A 23818-nucleotide genomic window follows, 5' to 3' on the forward strand; every position below is an offset into this window, starting at 1 on the left:
ACATCCTTGAACCTACAATGATGAAGAATTGCATTAAAGAAAAAAACTCCACAAATTCAGAAGGCATATTTCTTATTTAATTAAGGTGGTTCTATTAAAAAAAGAGAATTATGTTAATATTTTATAAGCAATTGAATGAATAGTGCTTTCTGCAGTGGGATAATCTTGGTTTAATTTTAGACTCGAGCTTCCTTAGAACATGCTTTATCTCTCCTTGTATTTTGATATTAATTCATAATTCTATTTCATAGTCAACACATCTTTCTCCCTAAAAAATAACTTGAAAGCTCCTTCCCGGATCTGCTTGGTCTTGACTCCATAAACAATGGGGTTCAGAGTAGGCGGCAACATCAAATAGAGATTGGCGATAATGATATGGATGTAGTGTGGAATGTTTTTTCCTCCAAAACGGTGTGTAAAAATGGTGAATAAGGCTGGAACATATGTGATGACAATCGCACACATGTGGGAGGTACAGGTGCTGAAGGCCTTGTGTCGAGCATCTGCAGATGATAGAGTCAACACGGTCCGCAAGATCATGGTGTAAGACACGGAAATACAAGAGATGTCAAAGCCTCCAATCAGAAGGGCTGCCAAGAGACCATAGATAACATTGACTTTGACTTTGCCACAGGACACCTTGGCTACAGACATGTGGTCACAGTAGGTGTGGGGAATGAAGTTGTCCCGGCAGTAGGGCAGCCGCTTAGTGAGGAAAGTGAATGGGATGATAAGTATCACACATCTCAGGAAGGTGGCAAACCCAGCCTTGGCAATGACAGGATTGGTGAGGATGGTGGTATAACGTAAGGGGTAGCAGATAGCAACGTAGCGGTCCAGGGCCATGAGCATGAGCACACCAGACTCCATCCCAGTCAACATGTGGACAAAAAACATCTGAGCCAGGCAGGCATTAAAGTCAATCTCTTTGAGGTTGAACCAGAATATGCACAGCATATTGGGTACAGTAGTGGTGCACAAGGTGACATCTGTGAAGGAGAGCAGTGCCAGGAAATAGTACATGGGCCGGTGTAGAGCCTCCTCATGGCTGATGAGGTAGATGATCCCACAGTTCCCCAGTACAGCAATGATGTACATGAAGCAGAATGGCAGGGAGATCCAGATGTGTGCAGCTTCCAGCCCAGGAACACCATTCAAGATAAAGAATCCTGGGGTCAGGCTGGAGCTATTGGGGCCACACATACTGGCTGATAGGAAGAGAGCATATTACATTCTTCGAAAGTGGTGGTTTCCTGGAAAAGAAAATAACTTTAAGGTGTGTGGAAGTCTTGGAAGCCAAATGCATGAAGGCGGTTTCCTTAATAAGATTAATAAGAATTTGGAATGAGGAGTGATGACTATGTCCCTCTAGAGTCAGATTGTTTAGCCTTGTTTTCTACTTCTGCTTCTTACCAGTGTGTGATACTGGCAAGTTATTTAGCCTCTTCATGACTCATGTTTTTTTTTCAGTCAAAAATGAGGATAATAACTGTGCCAAGTTCAGAAAGCCATCAGGATTATTCAGTTAAAATAATGAATACAAAGTGCTAAATCTGTGCATATGACTTAGTAAATGCTCATTAAATGTTAACAGTACTAACTACTGTTGTTATTACTATCACTATCATTTCCAGACTCAATATACAACATCCCATGAGATCAAATTCACCTTGATTAATAAGTGGCAATACAATGGCTCTGCTCAGCTTTGCTGTAATTCAAGTATCCCTGTGTTCTTTAGGGTGGAAAAGTTAGTATGATATTTTGAACACCCTAACTATATTGGGAAATTGAGAAGTGAATTTTAGAATGTAAATGCTAGCTACTGGGGCCTCTAACAGATTAAAATACATCATCACATTTTGGATAGGAAAAAATAATCCTAATTGATCAGGAAATCTAATCAAATAAATCTCTGCAAGTCTTCTGACAGACAACTCTAGGTAACTAAAGAGGTAGACCTTGAGACTTCCTACATAGGGAATTGGGCTTTGTGGGATGCCACTTCTGAGGTCTGTGCTCCTTAAAAGTTAGTCTCCGTGCACCTGAACCATAAGACCAGAAGAAAGGGAGCAGGATATTAAAATATCAGAAGGGATAGGAATTCTTGACTGCCCACCTGGGTTGTACATGAAAACTGAATATCCACCCATGGAAACCTCTGAGGCCCTTCCAAGCATCAACACCATATAACTAAACAATCAGTTCACATTCATAAATCAGAAATGAGGAAACAGTTAAATAAACTGAGAGCCAGTTACTTCTTCCATCTCCTCAGTAAAAGATTTCTCTCTAGAAGCTTTCTTTCAGATTGTCCTCATAGATGCACATGAAATATGTTATGAAGTGAGCAATTGTAAACTTAGAATATATTCAAAGGAAGGAAAACCAAATGGCTAAGTGTCTGCTCTCTGAAAATATAGTCATAGCATAATTGTATTGTAGGCTTGCTGTAGACATGGGCATTCATGCTGCATTGATTACATCTTGTTTTCAATACTAACTTGCTAAATGACCTTGAGCAATTGCACCAATTTATTTTGGAGATTTTTCATAACTTTTGAAAGGAGGTAATAGTGTCTACTACACAGAAGTGTTAAAAAGCTTAAATGAGAAACAATTCTTCAGGTAGTCCCTGGCATATAGAAAGTAATCAGTGATTTTTGTGATTGGTTGAACTGTGTACCCTAATTTCAACTTGTTTTTATTCTTGATCTGCATTCCTGTGGGTGTAAACCCATTGTAAATAGGATCTTTTGGCAATTTTATTTTAGGTAAGGTGTTGCCCAGCTGAATGAGGATAAGTCTTAATATAAAGAGCCAGAAGCTGAAAGTGAGGCAGGTGGGGGAAGCAAAGAGCAGAAGAAAGGAGAGGACATCACCATGTGCGAGGAAAGCTAAGGAAACTCAAGGACGGTAGAAGGCAGCACGAGAAAACTCTTAAGTCTTCCGGCAGAAAGGAAGCCTTGATGATATTTTGATGTTGGATTTTTGACCTCTAAAACCATGAGCCAATTCATGCTTGTTGTTGCAGCCAATCCATTTTGTGGTGTGTTTTATAGCAGCTATTGCAACTAATAAATGTTGCCTATTATAATAAAGCCAGATAAGTCACTTTGCAGATGTTTACTGATAGTCTTTCATATGGCAGTCACTATTCTAGTTTCTAGGGATATATCAGTGAAAAAAAAAAAAAAACAAGAAACCAAATCTACTCTACCTATGGAGCTAATATTTCCTGGTGACTTAATCCGTATATTCAAACTTATGACAGTGTAGGTATATGTTATTAATCTCATGTTAGATGAGGAAATGGAGGCCTACAGAGAGTAAATAAAATGCCTAAGGGCAGAAAAATTAAATACTGTTAGAGCTGAGACTCAAATTCAAGCTTTTTGTTTTCTCTGTTTTGTTTGTGTGTTTTGTTTTGTTTTTTACTTCTAAGCCATGTGCTTAATAAATCTGTATATGTTGTCTTAACCCAGGTGTCCTAACCCTAAGGAATAGTTGCATAAACTGTGAATGAATAACTTAAATGAGCCATAATGAGACATAAATCAGATAATTTTTAGGTGGAAGAGAGAGAACTTATTCTTTATAGTATCTGAGAGACAAACTTACTCTTTATAGTATCTGAGTGAAAATAAATGTATTTAATTACAGAAAGTCAATCTTTAGCTTAATATAAAGAAGCCCTCTGTATATTGAGAGCCAGTATCTCTGTGCAGAGAGCCAGATTCCTATTCCTGGACTCATTTCACACGGACACTGCATGGAACCCAGTAGGGGAATAAATGGTAGCAATTCTTTCAGGAAGAATTCCCCCCAACACTTTTTAGGATTAAAGTCTGGTCTTGGAAGATTTTCTACTTCTCCACAAAGAACCTTCCCACTGGAAACAGCTCTGAATGTGTTTAGGTCTCTCTTAATTAAGGTAAAAACTTTTGTTTCTCTACAAAATAGTTGGAACCCACTATTGCCTGAACTCCTCTGTCTCCAGTGAAGCATGAGGTATTTTAGACTTATTTTACAATTAAGGAAACCTGATTCCCTTTTCAGTCCCCAAATAAATGGGCACTTAGAGTGGCTGAAATCAAGAAAAAAGACTGCACTTCCATTAACCCCGTCTCACTCATATTTCTTTAAGAAAAACTTTGAATTTTAGGAAATTAAGAGTCTTTGGGAATTGCCCAAACTTACCCAAGTGTTAGCAAAGACCAGACCTGTGTGCATGACTGAGTCTCCTGAGCACCAAGAGTTCCACAACATCTGGGCCCAAAGTTTTCATCCCATTTGTGTCCCCTTTGAGGATTCTCCAGGCTTGAGTGTCTACACCTGATTGGATCCCCACAATTTGATGACTCAGAGGTCTCTCATAAGAGAAAAAAGATCCTTTGGACCTTTTAGGATTATTTCTATATTTACAAACTCTGTAAGCAGGGGGGAGCAAAAATCAAGACAATCATAGTGCCATGTCTTCTCCCAGATGTGGATTCTGACCAAGAAGTCTGAAAGCCATAGGAATTAGTTGTTTTTAATTTATCTTGGTTTAAAAAATCATAGTCTAAGTATGTAACCAGAAAAGTCCAAAATCTGTTATAAACAAATGAAAGCATCCACCATCTCAATCTCACCACCTGGGAGATGTATCTATCTATCCGTCTTTCTATCTATCTATCTATATCTATCTATCTACCTATATATTTATATGTTTATATATATTTATATATATATCATATAAGAGTAGTAACAGAACTGGATTGAATGTAGGTTATGGTTAATTCTGAGTTTATTTGATAAATGAATGTTTATGCAAACTCACACATGTGTACACAAACTATTACATACTTACACTTTCTGGATTGTGGTAATTCAGTTTTGCATATATTTGTATATATATTTTATGTTTTCCTCCTTAATACTTTATTTGGAAGAAGACATCCTGAAATTATTGAAAAGAAATTGAAATGAACTTTTTCATTTCTGATGGTGAATGTATAAGGAGTTCTCCTAAATTCAGAGCAAGTGTTGAAAGTTTGTTTTAGAAGTGTATCACAAAACACTCCTGAAGCTGTAATTCTAACACATTATTACCGGGCATGTAAAATGATGCTATGACTTTATCCACTGCACTCCATAACAGTTTCTCATTTCTGTCTTCAATGTTAGTAATTTAAAAGCATAATTTCTTTTATTTAATCTTTAATCATTGATTTTAATTGTTTATTATGTTTTTATTTTCATAATTAAACTTTTCTTTACTCATTTATTATTGTTTGATCTCATCCTCTGTTCTGGCCATCCAAGCCTTTTCTGTCCTTAGGATTTTTGTCTTCCTTGTTCATAAATTAGATGGAATTATGTCCATTTTTGAAAGATTCTTTAAATAGCCTTATTAATCTAGCAGTAAATGTTTTATAAATCTGTGATATTCTTTTCATTCACTTAGAAGCTATTTATTCTCTCTTACCAGAGTATTTTTATGGGCTCAATGTAATTATTATTGTTTGTGATAGTATTATTTTCCCTCTTGATTCGTCTTCAACCAGAATTAGAGCTATGTATTCTGGGTGTTTTACAACCAACACAGAGTAATGCATCCTTGTTTGCTTTCTTTCTCATTCTGTCTCCTATTTATACCTTGATGGCAGTGTGATGTATGTGTTCCCACTCTATCAGCTTCTTGCAAAGTCTCACCAGTGTCTTTCTCTTCCTCAAGGAGCATCATTTTCTTATGACTGCCTAGTCACTGTACCACAGACAGGTGCAATGTATAACTTCTAGCAGGTACTTAAATCAGGGTCCATCCTACCCATACCTCACTTGTGGAATAAATTTAGTAGATTACATCCCTATACATTTATTGTTCCCTTTCTAATTGTTTACTGAATTTGTAATTTTCCCCCTGTATGCCGAAGTTGGGTATGTATGTCTTTCTGAATTAGGAGAGGGAGATTAAGAGAGAAGTATAAAATGTAGGGGTATGGATTGAGTGCTTATACTACCACACAGAGAAAATAATTGAATGTGTAGGGAAGGACTGTTACCATAAAATTTCTTCTTATCTGTTTCCATCATTTTGGATCCATCTATAGTGATGTTTGTTTCATTGGTCTTTCCTCAAATTATTTTAGTAATATAATTTATCTGCATGTTTGGACTTGTGGAATAGATATTTTAGTTTCCATTTGAAGTCTATGCAGAGATTCCAGATTCTTGGCTTGCATGCTTTGCCTAACCTTTGCACATAGGCAATAAATTCCCAGTGTTGATGGGAGATGATTGAGTAAAGCCTTCAGATGGGCCAAGAGTGCTTGTTCCGTTTGCCCCCTTGATTAACCTCTTTGTTTATAGAATCTTGATTTTTTTTTTTGCTTTTAATATGATTCTCTGTACTTCCAGGAGCATATTTAATCCAGTAATTCTATGTGTTTCCCATGTGGAGGGAGTATACTTTCCTGTTGATATTCCATCTAGATTCAAGAGACAAGCAGTGGCGCGTATTTGGGAGAAAATTATTTTCTACAGGCCCACTAGAATCCCTCAAATACAGCTCAGGGTATAACAACTTGGTATCTTCAGCATGCAGTTGGTCTTTTACTGGAATGTAAGAGTAGAGAAGATGCAATATGAAGCAGAAGACTTGAATATTGGTATTTAATAAGTTAATCCAAAGCTATGTGTCAGACAAGTGGGAGGTCTTTTTTATATAGTGATTTCTGGCAATAGCTTGTTGGGACTTAGGTGAATATACTTTGAACATGTAGTGTAACAGTGCCTTAGTTTCCTAGTGCTGCTACAACAAAGTACCACAAACTGAATGGTTAAAACAACTGAAATTTATTGTCTCACTGGTGTCTCCAAGGTGTTGGCAGGGCCATGCTTCTTCTGAGGTGTGTAGGGAAGAACCTGTTCTGTGCCTCTCTCTTGAGTCTGGTGGTCGTGGTTTACGGCCAATCCATGGCATTCTTTGCCTTGGTCATCACATGGTGTTCTCCCCTCCATCTGTCGGTCTGTGGCCAAACTTCTTGCAGGAACACCAGTCATGTTGGATTAAGGGTCTCCCCTACTCCAGTATGACTTATTTTAACTTGCCTAATCCCATCTGTAATAGCCCTATTTCCAAATAAGTTCATATTCTGAGGTGGTGTGGAATAGGACTTTAACATTTTATGGGGGAGGGGGCATAATTCAATCCATAATAAACAGCAACTAGTTTTCCCTTTTTTTTCCCATTTTTTTGGGTTCTACTATTTTGCAGGTATGGTTCTTGGTTTGCTTTTGTAAAGCTGTTGAAAAGTAATCTACCAGATATGGACTAGCTTTTAACAATGGGGATTTATTAGCTTATAGGTTTACAATTCTAAGGCTGTGAAAATGTCAAAATAATGGCATCAACAGGATGATGCCTTCCCTGAAATCTAGTTACCGATGTACTTGGGCATCTTTGTCAAATGGGAAGATACAGGGTGATGTCTGCTGGTCCTTCTCTCCCAAGTTTTATTGCTTCCAACTTCTGACTTCAGGGACTTCTTCTTTCAGCTTCTGTGGGTATATCCTTGTCTTTCAGCTTCTCTGGGGATTTTTTTTGTGAGGATTTCTGGATTTTCTTTTTGCTTTATCAGCTCTTATAAAGGAACTCCAGTAAGAGGATTAAGACCCATTTTGAATGTGGTGGGCCATATCTCAATTGAAATAACCTAATCAAGAGTCGCATTTATAATAGATCCACGCCCACAAGTATGGATGAAAAGAACATGATTTTCTGGGATATGTAACAGCTTCAAACAAACTCAGTTCTAAGTACTTAAAATGGATTAACTCATGAGATCCTCACAACAGTATTATTTTCTCTTTTTTTATGTATAAGGAAACTCAGGGACAGAGAGAATCAGTAACTTGTCTTTGTTCATATAGATAAGAAGTGAGAAGTTTGAGAATTAAGCCTTTATATGGCTTTTTTTTTAAAGCAGTTTTATTAAGTTATATTCACATATCATACAATCCAGGCAAAGTGTCCAATCAAGGACTTTTAGTATAATCCAGACTTGTGCTTTCATCATCACAATCAATTTTAGAACATTTCCATTACTACAGAAAGAAAAACCCCATACCTCTTAGCAGTCACTTCTCAATTCTCTATCCTTCCTCAGCCCTATATTCTGTCTCTATAAATTTATTTATATTTACATTTTATATAAATGCAACCATACTCTATGTAGTTCTTTCTGTCTTTTCTTTCACATAAAGTGTGTTTTTTATTAATATACCTTTTTTAGCTTTTTATTTTTTTAAATAGTTCAATTTTATTGAGATATATTCATATACCGTGCAGTCATACAAAGCGTACAATCAGTTGTTCACAGTAACAACATATAGTTGTGTGTCCATCACCAAGATTAATTTTTAAAATTTTTTTTTTATTGAGATTGTTCAGATAGCATACAACTCTCCAAAGATCCAAAGTGTACAATCAATTGCCCACGGCACCACTATACAGCTGTGCATCCATCAACACAATTAATTTTTTTTTTCAATTTTTAGAACATTTTCAGTACTCCAGAAAAGAAATACAGACAGAAAAAAAAGGAACAGGAAACTCAGATCCTCCATACCCCTAACCATGCCCCCCTCCATTACAAATTCATTGTTTTGGTATAGTACGTTTGTTACTGTTGATGAAAGAATGTTAACATACTACTAACTGTAGTGTATGGTTTGCAATAGGGATATATTTTTTCCCTATATGCCTGTCTATTATTAACTTCTAGTTATAGTGACATACATTTATTCTAGTTTGTGAGAGAGATTTCTAATATTTGTATAGTTAATCATGGACATTGTCCACCACAAGATTCACTGTTTTATACATTCCTATCGTTTAACCTCCAACTTCCCTTCTGGTGACATGCGTGACTCTGAGCTTACCCTTTCCACCACCTTCACACACCTTTCAGCACTGTTAGTTATTCTCATAACATGCTACTATCACCCCGTCCATTTCCAAACATTTAAGTTCACCCTAGTTGAACATTCTGCTCATAATAAGCAACTGCTCCCATTCTTTAGCCTCATTTCTATATCCTGGTAACTTACATTTCATGTCTATGAGTTTACATATTATAACTAGTTCATATCAGTGAGACCTGCAATATTTGCCTCTATGTGTCTTATTTTACTCAGTATAGTGCCCTCAAGGTTTCTTCTTCAACCCATTTTCTTTTAAGATGGTTTTGTTCACACACTATACATTCCATCCTAAGTAAACAATCATTGGTTCCCTGTATAATCACATATTTATGCATTGAGCACCATTTCCACTCTCTGTATAAGAACATCTCCATTTTTTCCACAAAGATGGAGGACGAGTCAAAGAAGGCAGAGAGGCAAAAGAAAAAGAAAAGAGAAAGAAAAACAAAGAAACAAACCTACAAACAAACAAAAAAACAAAACTTGATAGCTAGAAAGTGACAAAAGAAAAGGTTGCATTAACCTAAAGTAGAATAAAAAGTCAGACAACATCACCAATGCCAGGAGCCCCATACCCTTCCCCTATTCCCCACCCCCCCATATGCATTTAGGTTTGGTATATTGCTTTTGTTACATTAAAGGAAGCATAATACAATGTTTCTGTTAATTCTAGCCTCTAGTTTGCATTGATTGTATTTCCCCCCCAATCCCACCCTATTTTTGACACCTTGCAATGTTGACATTCATTTGTTCTACCTCATGTAAAAACATATTTGTACCTTTTATTATAATTGTTGAGCACCCTAGGTTTCCCTGAGTTACACAGTCCCAATTTTTATTGTTCGTCTTTTGTTTTGGTGTCCCACATGTTCCCAGCCTTCCTCTTTCAACCATATTCACAGTCATCTTTGTTCAGTGTACTTACATTGCTGTGCTACTATTTCCCAAAATTGTTTTCCAAACCTCTCACTCCTGTCTTTTCCTTTCTGTCTGCAGTGTTTCCTTTAGTGTTTCCTGTAGAGCAGGTATCTTGTTCACAAACTCTGTCATTGTCTGTTTGTCAGAGAATATTTTAAGCTTTCCCTCATATCTGAAGGACAGTTTTGCCAGATATAGGATTCTTGGTTGGTGGTTTTTCTCTTTCAGTATCTTAAATATATCACCCCACTTCCTTCTTGCCTCCATGGTATCTATTGAGAAATCCACACACAGTCCTATCAAGCTTCCTTTGTATGTGATAGATCGCTTTTCTCTTCCTGCTTTCAGGATTCTCTCCTTATCTTTGATGTTTGATAATCTGATTATTAATTGTCTTGGCATAGGCCTATTCAGATCTATTCTGTTTGGGGTATGCTGTGCTTCTTGGATCTGTAATTTTGTGTCTTTCATAAGAGATGGGAAATTTTCATTGATTATTTCCTCTTTTATTGCTTCTTCCCCTTTTCCCTTCTCTTCTCCTTCTGGGGCACCAATAAGATGTAAATTCTTCCTTTTTGTTTTGTCTAAGTTCCAGGAGACATTGCTTGTATTTTTCCATTTTTTTCTCTATCTGTTCTTTTGTGTGTAGGCTTTCAGTTACCTTATTCTCCATTTCCTGAGTGTTTTCTTCTGCCTCTTGAGATCTGCTGTTGTATGTTTCCAGTGTGTTTTTCATCTCTTGTGTTGTGCCTTTCATTTCCATAGATTCTGCCAGTTGGTTTTTCGAGCTTTTAATTTCTACCTTATGTACATCCTTGTGTTTTCATTATGTGGTTCAGCTCTTGTGCCATATCTTCCCTAAACTTTTTGAATTGACTTGTTATTAGTTATTTCAATTCCTGTATCACAGTTGAAGTGTAAGTTTGCTCCTATGACTGGGCCATAACTTCATTTTTCTTAGTGTAGGTTGTAGCTTTCTGCTGTCTAGGCATGGTTTCCTTGGTTACCCCACTCAGGTTTTCCCAGACAAAAACCAGTATCTGGTTTCCTGGAGGGTGTGTCTTAGAAAATTGGTACACCCTGTGATGCCTCAGGTCTCTGTGCTTTTCTGCCCAGCAGGTGGCACCTGTTAGTCTGTAATTCTTGACTGGTGTAAGGAGATGTGGCCCATGGCTGTTTTTCCCCCAGCTCTGGGGTCTGGTTCTGAATGGAAGGTGGGTAGTAGAGCTGGGTCCCAGCCCTTTCTTCTTAGAGAAAATAGACTCCTATGGGGAGGTCATTTGCATTTCAGTGGTCTCTCTCTGCCTGTGCTATCTCCACCCTCGTCTGGGCCACAGCACTGAGAAATGAAAATGGCTGAGGCTTTCTCCACTGAGCTGAAAAAGAAACAGAAAGTCCTCTTCAGAGCTAGTCTGAGGTGATCCTCCAACTCTCCAAAGTCAGTCGTCACCCAGTGCCTCTGCCTGCATGTTGGGGATTCATGATTCATAGTCAGCAGTTCACACTCACTAATTAAAACCCCAGCTGGAGCTCAGTTGAGCTATATTTGCTTGCTGGGAGAGAGCTTCTCTCTGGCACCACAAGGCTTTGCAGCTCAGGCTGTGGGGGGAGGGGGTCTCCCATCTTGGATACGCAGTTTTTGCTTACAGATTTTATGCTGTGATCTCAGGCATTCCTCCCAATTCAGGTTGGTGTATGATGAGTGGATGGTCACGTTTGTCCCCCCGCAGTTGTTCTGGATTATTTACTATTTGTTTCTGTTTGTTTTTAGTTGTTCCAGGGGGACTACTTAGCTTCCACTCCTCTCTATGCTCCCATCTTAGATCCATGTCTATTAATATACTTTTTATTAATTAGAGAGGTAATAGGTTTACATAAAAGTCATGTAAAAATACAACATTCCCATATACCCCCTTATTGTTGACACTTTGCATGGTATGGTAACTATGTTACAATTGACAAAAGCACATTAATATGCTACTGTTAAAAATAGTCCATAGTTTGCATTAGGTGCATTTTTCCATATACTACCCTATTATTAACTCCTTATAATAGTGAAGTACATTTTTTCTAATTCATGAAAGAACATACTTATTTTTTGCACTATTAAGCACAGTTATCATCCACAACAGGGTTCTCTGTGTTATACAGTTGCAATGTTTATCTAGCTTTCCATCTGATAACATACACAACCCAAAACTTTCCCTTTCTCTATCACCATTCTATCACTTAGTAGCCTATATTCTACATTCTAACTCTATAAGTTTGTTTATTATAATTAGTTCATGTTAGTATACTTGTCTTTTTGTGTCTTCCTTATTTCTCTCAACATAATGCCCTCAGGTAGTCGCATCAGGACTTCATTACTTCTTATAGCTTAATAATATTCAATCTTATGTATATATACCACATTTTGTTAATCCAGTCATCAGTTAATAGACACTTGGGATGCTTCCATCTTTGGGCAAGTGTGACTAAAGCTGTTATGAACATTGGTGAGTAAATCTCTGTTCGAATTCCTTCTTTCAGTTCTTCTTTGTAGATACCTAGCAGCAGGTTTGCTGGATCATATGGTCTTCCATAATGGCTGCACCATTTTACATTCCCACTAGCAGTGACAGAGTGTTTCTATTTCTATACATCCTCTCCAATACTTGCAGTTTTCTATTTTTTTAATAGTGGTCACTTGTAGGTGTGAAATGATATCTCACTGTGGTTTTGACTTGCATTTTCCCAATAGCTAGTAATGTGGACCATCCTTTCATGTGCTTTTTAGCTATTTGTATTTCCTCTTTAGAAAAACATTCATTCAAATATTTTACCCATTTTTTAGTTGAGTTGTTTGTCTTTTTGTTTGTGAAGCTGTTGGATTTCTTTTTTTATTCAGGATATTGAACCCTTATTAGATGTGTGGTTTCCAAATATTTTCTACTATTGAGTAGGCTATAGTTTCACTTTCCTGACAAAGCCTATTGAAGCACAAAAGTTTTTTTGTATGTTGAGGTGGTCCCATTCATCTATTATTTTTTCATTCATTCCTTGGGCTTTAGGTCTAAATTCTAAGAAACCATTGCTTACCACAAGATCTTAAAGATGCTTTCCTACATTTTCTTCTAAGTTTTTTATAGTCCTGGTTCTTACATTTAGGTCGTTTATCCACTTTGAGTTAATTTATGTATAAGGTGTGAAATAAGGTCCTCTTTCATTCTTTTGGATATGGCTATCCAGTTCTTCAGTCATCATTTGTTAAAGAGACTGTTCTGTCCCAGTTGAGTGGACTTGGCAGCCTTCTCAAATATTAAGTCACCATAGATCTCAGGTCTATTTCTGAATTTTCAATTCAATTCCATTGGTCAATATATTAATATTTGTGCCAGTATCATGCTGTTTTGACCACTGTAGCTATGTAATACACTTTAAAATCAGAAAGTGTTAGTCCTCCAAGTTCATTCTTTTTTTTCAAGATGCTTTTGTCAATATGGGTCTGTTGCCCTTCCAAATAAATTATATAATTGGCATTTCCATTTGTGTAAAGTAGTCTGTTGGGATTTTGATTGGGATTTCATTGATTCCATAAAACAACTTGGGAACAATTGACATCATAATGATACTTAGTCTTCCAAACCAAGAACATGGAATATCCTTCCACTTATTTAGGTCTTCTTTGATTTCTTTAGCAATGTTTCATAGATTACAGTGTACAAGTTCTTTACATGCTTGGATCAATTTATTCCTAGATATTCAATTTTAGTTGCTATTGCAAATGGATTTTTTTTCTTGATTTCCTTCTGAGATTGCTAATTACTAATGTATAGAAATACTACTGAATTTGTGTGTTGATCTTGTATCCCACCAAGTGAACTTGTTTATTAGCTTTGTAGTTTTGTTTTAGATTTTTGGGGACTTTCTATATACAGAGTCATGCCATCTGTAAATAATGTAAGTTTTACTTCTTCCTTCCATTTGGACATCTAGCACAAGGTTGAATAACAGTGGTGACAGTGGGCATCTTTTTCTTGTTCCAGATTTTAGAAGGAAAGCTTTCAGTCCTTCACCATTGTTTATGATGTTAACTGTGGGTTTTGCATATATGCCCTTTATCGTGTTTTGGATGTTTCCTTCTATTCCTATTTTTCAAAGAGTTTTTATCAAGAAAGAATGCTGGGTTTTGTCAAATGCCTTTTCTGCATTACTCAACATGATGATGGGGTTTTTCCTTTCAATTCATTAATGTGGTTGTGCCGGTTTGGATATATTTTGTCTGCCCAAAAGAGCCATGATCTTTTAACCCAATCTTAGGGTGGAAACTTTTGATTGAGTGTTTCCATGGAGATGTGACTCACCCAACTGTGGGTGATAACTCTAATTGAATTATTTCCATGGAGGTGTGGACCTCCACCATTCAGGGTTAGTCTTGATTAATTCACTGGATTACTTAAGAGAGCTCAAGAGCCAACCATGACACTGATGCTTGGGAACACTTGGGAACAGATATTGGTACCAAGAGTTGGGTGCTGCTGAGTTTGCAAATACCAAATATGTTGGAATGGCTTTTTAAATGGGTAAGGGGAAGATTCTGGAAGAAATGTGAGGACCTTGATAGAAAAGGCCCAGATTGCTTTGAAGAGACTGTTTGTGAAAATATGAACTCTAAAAATACTTCTGATGAGGCCCCCATGTGAAGATTTAATGAAATGTGGAACCAGTCAGCCATTTCAGTACAAGCCAGGATTGGAGATGGAGTTATCCAAAAGGATTTATAGAAAGACTTATTGTCCAACAGTTTTGACCCCTGTATGCTGCAATGCTAAGCCAACAAAATTTTGGGGAGATCTGTCTAAAAGGAACCACTGCCAGTCTGGACTAAAAGGTACAGAAAAGGGACAGGTGGAAGATGAAAGTTTTTTCAGAGAATGGAAAACCATGGAAGCCAAGGTCTGAAGCCAAGAAATCTCTGGCAAGGAGAACAGAACAACCCATGCACATGGAAAGGGTGAGTTTGCCCCAGAGGCAGAGGATGGGCCTTCTGCCTCAGTGCTCAGGAAGAGTGCTGCTGCCCCAGGCCTCAGAGAGGGTGGAGCACATTCCACAGAGATTGTCGACAGCCTGACCTCCACCCCAGTGTTGGGAGAGGGGAAAGCATTTGCCCCAGAGAGGCAGAGTCCAGGTGGTGTCCTGATGCTTGAGGAGGGTGGGGTTGAGAAGAGGGTGGGGTTGAGAGAAAGGTGGTCTCCCCAGTGCATGGATATGTTGGAGCAGTCACCTCAGCATTTGGAGAGAAAAGGCCCTTTGACAGGGTTGAGCTCCTGCTCTCTCAAGCCTGAAGGATAAAATACCATTCTATAAATGACTCTCAGAGTTGAAATCTAATGAAGTTTGCTCTGCAGGTTTTAGGAACTGTTTTAGAACTTTGAACCCTGTTTTCTTTCCATTTTCTTCCTATGGCAATGGGAATGTTTGTCCTATGACTGTCTGTCTTTAGTACATTGTCAGCAGATAACTTGTTCTAAGTTGCACAGACATGGGAGGATGTTGACTTAGGACAAACCATGCCTATAACTGATTTATATAAGACTTTGTACTTATCTATATTGTGATGGAATTACTGTATTTTTGCATTTGGAAAGAACATGTCTTTTTAGGGTCCAGGGTGGGTGGAATGTGCCAATTTGGATATATTATGTTCCTCCAAAAGAGCCATGATCTTTTAACCAACTCTTATGGTGGAAACTTTTGATTATTTCCATGGAGATGTGACTTACCCAACTGTGAGTAATAACTCTGAAGTATTTCCATGGAGGTGTGGACCCTGCCCATTTAGGGGTGAATCTTGGTTAATTCACTGGACTACTTGAGAGAGCTCAAGAGCTGACCCTGATGCTGACAGTTGAAGATGTTTGTAAATTCTAGCTCAGAGTTTGCTCATGAGATGCCAAGAGAGAACCCCCAGACTCTTAGATGCACAAGATCTGAAGAAGCCAAGAGAGACAAGCCCAGATACATTTTGGAGAAAGCCATTTTGAAACCAGAACCCAGGAGCAAAGGACCAGCAGATGCCAGCCATGTGCCTCCCCAGCTGACAAAAGTGTTCCAGATGCCATCAGCTAATTCTTCAGTGAAGGTATCCTTTTGTTGATTCCTTAGTTTGGACACTTCTGTGGCCTTAGAACTTCAGCTTTTGTGACCTGATAAATCTCATTTATAAAAGCCAATCCAGAGGAGGGGCAAGATGGCAGAGTGACGAGGTGTGGGTTTTAGTTGCTCCTATGGGGAGCTGGTAGATAGCCAGGAACTGTGTGGAACAGACACTGCAGGGAAATCTGTGATCAGTGACACATCATACAACAGTCTGGAATATGTGGAGCAGCTGAGATCAGTGAAACCTGTAAGTTTCCATGGTCAGGGATCTCTCACCCCAGCACAGGAGACTATTTTGTGGCTGGTTTCCCTAGGGGGGAAAGGGCCATTGGTGCTAGGAACCAGGAGGGAACCTCAACCCAGCCCCAGTTTCAGAACTGATTAACAAACTCAGACTGCTGAACAAAAACTCCAACCATAGATAAATTGAGACCAGACACTGGAGAATCTGGAAGCAGTCAGCCCAGTGGAGAGGAGATATGAGTGGCAAAAACAGCAAAAAAAAACCCCACACACAAAAAAATGAAAAACACCAAACCAAAACAACAACAAAAAACAGAGACTTTTGGAGTTGGGGGTGAGCATAATATGGAGAAGGGCTAGGCTCCAACAGAATCAGGCACATATGCAAACCCAGGAAGCCAGGTCCCTTCTCTGAAAAGCTGGTTTTTCTGGTTTCTTGTTTTCTCTTCAGTTGCTCTCCAACTCCTTATCCTTTTACATTTCAGTAGCCCATCAGAGCTCCTGTGTCAACCTAGCCCCCCCGTTCAAGGGTGGAATGAAAGTTGTCTCAGAGTAACTCTCCATTAGAAAGAGGTAATAAGACCAAAGGGCTTAAACTTTAAATAGTCTATACTGGAACTTTCTTTTCCCTTTTTCTTTTCTTTTCTTTCTTTTTTTTAATTATCTTTTTCTCTTTTTATGTTTTTACATTTCAGTAGCCCATTACAGAAAGCCTCAAAGATTTGCAGTTGGCTGCTGGGCCCAGGCAAGAGCAGAGCTAAGTAGTTCTGAGAGACAAAGCAATGAGTCTAGTGGGGGGTGGGAACAATTCCCTAAAGGGCATAACTATCCCAAGAAAAGGTGGGCATGGTCCAGCTCAATTGGCAGCCCTCCTTTGGGGAACTCAGACCCCAGGGGCAGGAATTCAGAAACCAACTTCAGTTAGCCATGCTCATGACAGGGTCAGAGTCACCAGTAGAATTAAAGGCACTGCACCTCTTTATACTGGCTGGGGAACTGCAGGCTGGAAAGTGCCACATGCTGGACAGGATAGGAAAAGCACAGAGTCTAAAGGCCTCACAGAAGGGTCTCATTCTTAGGGACACTCCATATCCTCCTCTTGAGACCTGGGCCTCTCTGGACTGGGAAAACCTGACTGGGGTTGACCATATCTGAGGAGACCCTCTCACAAAGAGGCTACATAGAGTCAGGGAAAGAAACAGGAAAACAAGAGGTGAAAAACTGATCAACTAAATAGAACCTAAGTTAGAGGTCTAGAATAAGTTGAACTGAACACCAAAGGTTAGAGAACAAAGCCAACCAACAAGAAAACCTTAGGTAAAAGAGTGAAAATGAGCTCCAGAATAAACTAATCAAGATAATCAGATGCCTAGACAGCTTAAGATAACAAGCCATATTAGGAAACACAAAAATATGTACTAGCCAAAGGAGCAAACTAATTGTTCAACTGAGATATGGGAGTTGAGACAACTAATTCTAAATCAGTTCAATGAACTGAGGAAAGAACTAATTAAAGATGTTTAAACAAATCTCCTACATTAATTCAAAAATCAATTCAATGAACTGAGGGAAGATATGGCAAAAGAGTTGAAGGATATAAGGAAGAAACTGAGATGACCGTAAAGAAGAATTCGTAAACTTGAAAAAACAAATGGCAGAACTTACAGGAATAAAAGGCATAATGGAGGAGATGAAAAACACAATGAAGGGATACAACAGCAGATTTGAACAGGCAGAAGAAGGGATCAGTGAACTGGAAGAAAAGATATTTGAATTCATACACACAAAAGAACAGATGGTGAAAAGAATGGAAAAAGATGATCAGGGTATTAGGGAGTCGAGTGACAACATGAAATGCATGAATATATGTGTTATGCATATCCCAGAAGTAGCAGAGAAGGGAAAAGGGGCAGAAAGAATAATAGAAGAAATATTCACTGAAAATTTCCCAACTCTTATGAAAGACAGAAAATTGAAGATTCAAGAAGTACAGTGTACCCCAAACAGAATATATCCCAATAGAACTACTCCAAGACACTTACTGATCAGATTGTCCAATGCCAAAGACAAAGAAAGAATTCTGAAAGCAGTAAGAGAAAAGCAATCCATCATATACAAGGGAAGCTCATTAAGACTATGTACAGATTTCTCCACAGAAACCATGGAGGCAAGAAGACAGTAGTATGATATATTTAAGATTCTGAAAGAGAAGAACTGCCAACCAAAAATTCTATATCTGGCAAAACTGTCCTTCAAAAATAAGGGGGAGATTAAAATATTTTCAGACAAACATACTCTGAGAGAGTTTGTGAATAAGGGACCTCTCTGCTAGGATTAAAGCCATAGTTTTAGCCTTGCCTAGTTATTTTCCCTTGCTCCCAGTAGGGACTATTTAAAGATATTCCCGTTAGGGAATTGTCTCCTTTACCTGACTATAATTCTCCCCTTTCCCTGGGCAGTGCTGAAACCTGAGAGTTCCGGCAGCTGTAATGGGATATTAAAAAGTAAAGAAAAATAAAGTATTGGAGAGAAAGAAAAGTAAAACACTTTTCAGAGCCATTCCCTAGCTCTAGGATTTGCCAATCAAGAACCAGAGTTGGTATCCATTTCTATGTGCCCCTTTTTCTTAGGGCCCAGCCCTTTTCCAGTATTCTGATCTCCAATTCCAAATGTCTTTTGTTGTTTTTGTTCTTGTTACCCCTGCCTCCTCTCTTCCAGGCCAAAACCTCCCAGTTTCTTTTGTGTTTGCTCTTGATTTATCTGTGCTCAGAGATTTTATTCAGCAGTCTGAATTTGTTAACTAATTCTGCAGTTGGAGCCTGGTTGAGCCCCCCTCTTTGCTTCCGGCAGAGACTGTTTCTTTTTCCCTTGGGGATCCAGCTTCAAGACAGTCTGCCATGCCTGTGGGGGAGGTATGCAGCTGGCAAGGGAAATACGCTGTTCTTTGCTGCATTCTCAGCCATTCCACCCATTACAGACTTGTGTATGATGTGTATCTGGTCACAGAAATCCCCCAACAATTGTTCCAGACAGTTTCTGGCTATTCACCAGCTGCCCTAGAGGAGCAACTAAATTCCACACCTCACCACACTGTATCTTTCCCTGCCTTCCCAAATGGAGTTTTGTATACTTCTTTCCATCCTGTAGCTGTACCAAAGTTAATTAAGCATTTCATTACTGTTGAATATTTAAATCATTTCTAATTTTTACTTTCACAAATAATTCTATGAATATCCTAATACACTTTGTTAACATCACTGATTACCTATCTTCAATAACTCAAAGTAGGATTAAAATTTATGTAGAAAAAGCATGAGCAATTTGATTATGCTGATAAATTTGGAAAACTTCTACATAAAATTTGGTTTATATTTACTTCCATAAACAGTGAGTAGATTGTCACTCTATAAGTACTAACTATTATATGCTTTCTTCCCTTCATATTGACTGGTGGGAATAATATCTCACTTTATTTAAATTTAATTCAAATTTATTTCATTAGTACCGATTATGAATTCTTCCAATATTTTTGGTCAATAGTTTTTTCTCATCATATGATTATTCATTCTCCACCTTGCCCATTTTTTGTGAAGCATTGTTTATTTTATTGATTACTAGGTGCTTCTTAATAGTAAATTTATGAACCCATTTTTTTGTCACAGTTTTGAGACATTCTATCTGATAGTTGGCTTTAAATTTTATTTTACTATGCAGAGAATTTGTTTTTTTTTTATTTTTTCTCCCTTTTATTGAAAATATAAAATAAAACAAAGCAAAAGTTGCATCAACTACTACAAACTCATCTCTCACCTGAGCCCTCAGAAATAAATGCTATTAAAGATTAAAATCTGGTGCATGTATTTCCAGAAGTGTCCTATATAAGACTTTTTTAAAAATCTATGTATCACTCTTTTTCTATTGTTATTGTTTCATTTAGTTTTTACTGTTGGCAACATTAGTAGAAAGGAGTAAAAAGACTCCCAAAGTGAGTACATGTAAAAACACCTTTCATTTGCATCTACAAGTTTTGCTAAAAAAATAGTAGTCAGTTTGGCGGTTCCTCAGAAAGGTAGTATAGAACTACCATGTGATTTGGCAATCCAACTACTACGTATATACCCCAGAAAACTGAAAGTAGGGATTCAAACAGATATTTGCATGCCCACATTCATAGTGGCATTATTCACAGTTGCCTAAAGCAACCCATGTCCATCAACTGATGAATGGATAAATAAAATGTAGTAAATACATACAATGGAATATTATTCAGCTGTAAAAAGAAATGAAGTTTTGATATATGCAACAACATGGATAAACCTTGAAGACATCATTTTGAGTGAAATAAGCTAGACACAAAAGGACAAATATTGTATGATCCCACTGATTTGAAGTAATTAGAATAAACAAGTTTTAGATTCAGATTCTAGAATATAGGTTACCAGGGAATTGGGAGGGGATAGGGAATGGGAAGTTGAGGCTTAAAATATGCAAGATTCTTGTTTGGAATGATGGAAACATTTTGGTAATTGATGGTGGTGATGATAACACAACATTGTGAACCTAATTTATATCTGAGTGTGATTAAAAGGGGAAATGTTAGATTGTATATATGGTAACACAATAAAAATTAAAAAAAAAAAAAAACTGTGGAACTACATTACACAGAAAATGAACCCTAAGTTGAACTATGGACTATATTTATAATTATAACAATGTGCTATCATCAACTGTAGCAAATTTTACACACCAGTGCAAGGTGATAATAATAGGGTATTATATGGGAATTCTGTATTTTATACATGATTGTTCTGTAAATGTGCAACTCCTCTAATAAAGAAAACAAAACAAAAAACAACAGAATATATGGAAAATTATTTTGATAACTAAATCAATGCAACTATGTCAAAACCTATGGGTGGATCTCAGTGTAAATTATTTTCTTTTAGATCTAAAAATTTAGGAAAATGAGAATAGGGATGAACCTCTGGTTAAATATGGAATGGGGGTTCTTTACATGGGGTCCTTGTTCCCTAAACTGGATTTTTTCCAGCTGCAACAAGAACTTTTTGAGTTTTCTTTTTTGGTGCCTATCTGATAATTTTCTTTTTAGAGTAATGAAAATGGTCTAAAATTGAGTGTAATGATGATTGCAAATAAGTGATGATACTGTCAATCACTGATTATATAATTTGGATGTAATATATGATCAACAAATATATCTTAATAAAAAATTGTTAAAAAATACATGATGTCATTACTATATTTCAACCACTTGGCCATACATAACATGATATTAAAATATAACTTTCTTATTAGCAGATAATAAGAATCTAATTTTCATCAGTACGACTCCTATCTTACTGCCTTATATATTTACATCCATTTTCTGATAATATTCTATTTATTACTCAAGTTATTTCTTGGGTTATACTCTTATTCTTTCTCCCTTTTCATTAATTCTTGCCATTTCTGAATGCCAAATTTATCATTACAGACCCAGTTTTTTCTTTTCTAGTTCTAGAAATCTAAATATCTCTTTTATTCCTGACCGCTCAACTGTTTCTCCCTCTACAATAAAGACAAGTAAAGAAATCAAGCTCAGACGTCGTTGTTTGGCAAAGTATGTAGATTTCCTTCAAGTCTCCTTTCCTCTACTTATACTCTCCTGAAAGCACTGACAAATAGTAGCCACTCTGTTTCAAAATTCTGCTTGATATTAATTCGAAGGAATGCTTTCCAGACTGTGGTGAACTCTGGTGATGGTATGTCCTCTAGCTTCATTTGCATACACATTGGTACATTTGTGTGACTCTTAGTAATTGCCTGGGGAAGGAGTTGTTTTTTCTTTTTATTACATCATACAATTTTCATACATTATGCAAATGTGAAATAGAGAGGATGGCAAGACCATTGGAGCTCAGCACAGATATTCTTGGAAGGTACTTTGTGCTTTCCTGTAACACGTGGACCAGATTGCTTATGTGCCTTCCTCAATCTTCTGGAGTCCCTTTAGGTTATCTAATATACTTTATTCTTTCCTATGTACTTCCCTATAGTGCCAATTCAAAGTTCAGTAATCATTCTAACTAGTCCATTCTGTTTGTCCACCTCTGCAAGGTCTAAATAAAATTTGTGTGTGAAAACTATCCTTGTTTCCATTCCAATTTTTTAATAACAAATTAGAGATCTTAGATTTAAAATGCTGTGATCACTTAGTGCATTTATGGTAAAATATCTGGTCTAAGTAAAGTCTAAATTATGTGTGAAACGTATACTTGTTTCCTTTCTATTTTCATTTCTATTAACAAATTAGAATTCTTAGATTAAAAATGCTGTGTTCCTTTAGTGCATTTTATGGCAAAATACCCACAGTCAGTGTCTCCTGAAATGACCTCATGTTTGCTTAATTTTGCATTTGCTCTCTTCCTTTAGATATTTTTTCTTTATCTTTATTTTATATATGGAATTCTATATCATAGATTTATCTCGTATTCAAAATTATCTTTCTCTTTAAAAAACAATTTATCACTCCTTCACGTATCTGCTTGGTCTTCACCCCATAGATAATTGGATTCAAGGTGGGAGGCAGCAGTGGGTAGAGGTTGGCAATAAAGATGTGGATGTGGTGGGGTATGGTGTGTTCTCCAAAGCGATGAGTAAAAAAGCTGAAGAAGGCTGGGACATAGGTGATGACAATTGCACATATATGTGATGTACAGGTACTGAAGGCTTTGTGGCGAGCATCTACTGAGGACAGATTCATTACAGCACGGATAATCATAGTATAAGACATGGAAATACAGAAAATATCAAATCCTCCAACCAATACCGCAGCTATGAGACCATAGATAGCGTTAATCTTGACATTGCCACAGGATAATTTGGCCACAGACATATGGTCACAATAGGTATGATGGATGAGGTTGCCCTTGCAGTAGGGAAGACGCTTGATCAGGAATGTGAATGGCATTATAATCAACACACTTCGCATGAAGGTGGCAAGCCCAACCTTAGTAATTACGGCATTGGTGAGGATGGTGGAATAGCGTAGAGGGTAGCAAATGGCCACGTAGCGGTCCAGAGCCATGAGCATGAGCACGCCAGACTCCATGGCTGTCAGCATGTGAATGAAAAACATCTGCACAAGGCAGGCATTAAAGTCAATCTCCTTGAGACTGAACCAAAAGATGCACAACATATTGGGGACAAATGTAGTGGACCCAGTAAGATCTGTAAAGGACAGCAGGGCTAGGAAGTAATACATGGGCCGATGTAGGGCCTCCTCATGGATGATGAGGTACATAAGCCCTGAGTTCCCTACCATAGCAATGATGTACATGAAGCAGAATGAGAGGGAGATCCAGATGTGGGCAACTTCCAGTCCAGGAATCCCATTGAGGATGAAGAATCTTGGTGTCAGACTGGAGCTATTGGCCCCATACATGTTTGTCAACTGGAGTGCATATTGCTTTTAGAAACCATAAAATCGTACTATACAAGAAAAGAACAGCAAGGTATTTTCAGGCAGACACAAAAGATGAATGAGTAT

General features: G+C 37.6%; 2 protein-coding genes across 2 annotated transcripts; both read right to left on the bottom strand.

Moving 5' to 3' along the window:
* Window positions 1-240: 240 nt before the first annotated feature.
* LOC119537696 (olfactory receptor 52N2-like) lies at window positions 241-1203 on the bottom strand. The gene has a single exon (XM_037840240.1). It carries the CDS (start codon window positions 1201-1203, stop codon window positions 241-243), a length of 963 nt encoding a protein of 320 aa, XP_037696168.1.
* Window positions 1204-22750: 21547 nt separating this feature from the next.
* On the bottom strand, window positions 22751-23713 carry LOC119537014 (olfactory receptor 52N2-like). Its single transcript, XM_037839650.1, has one exon. The coding sequence runs from the start codon at window positions 23711-23713 to the stop codon at window positions 22751-22753; it is 963 nt and encodes a 320-aa protein (XP_037695578.1).
* Window positions 23714-23818: the final 105 nt, after the last annotated feature.

Source organism: Choloepus didactylus, chromosome 6 (assembly GCF_015220235.1).
Source record: "Choloepus didactylus isolate mChoDid1 chromosome 6, mChoDid1.pri, whole genome shotgun sequence".
Classification (NCBI taxonomy): Eukaryota; Metazoa; Chordata; class Mammalia; order Pilosa; family Megalonychidae; genus Choloepus; species Choloepus didactylus.

Coding starts and splice junctions, on each gene's coding strand:
- LOC119537696 (XM_037840240.1), bottom strand. CDS start 1,203: ATGTGTGGCCCCAATAGCTCCAGCCTGACCCCAGGATTCTTTATCTTG.
- LOC119537014 (XM_037839650.1), bottom strand. CDS start 23,713: ATGTATGGGGCCAATAGCTCCAGTCTGACACCAAGATTCTTCATCCTC.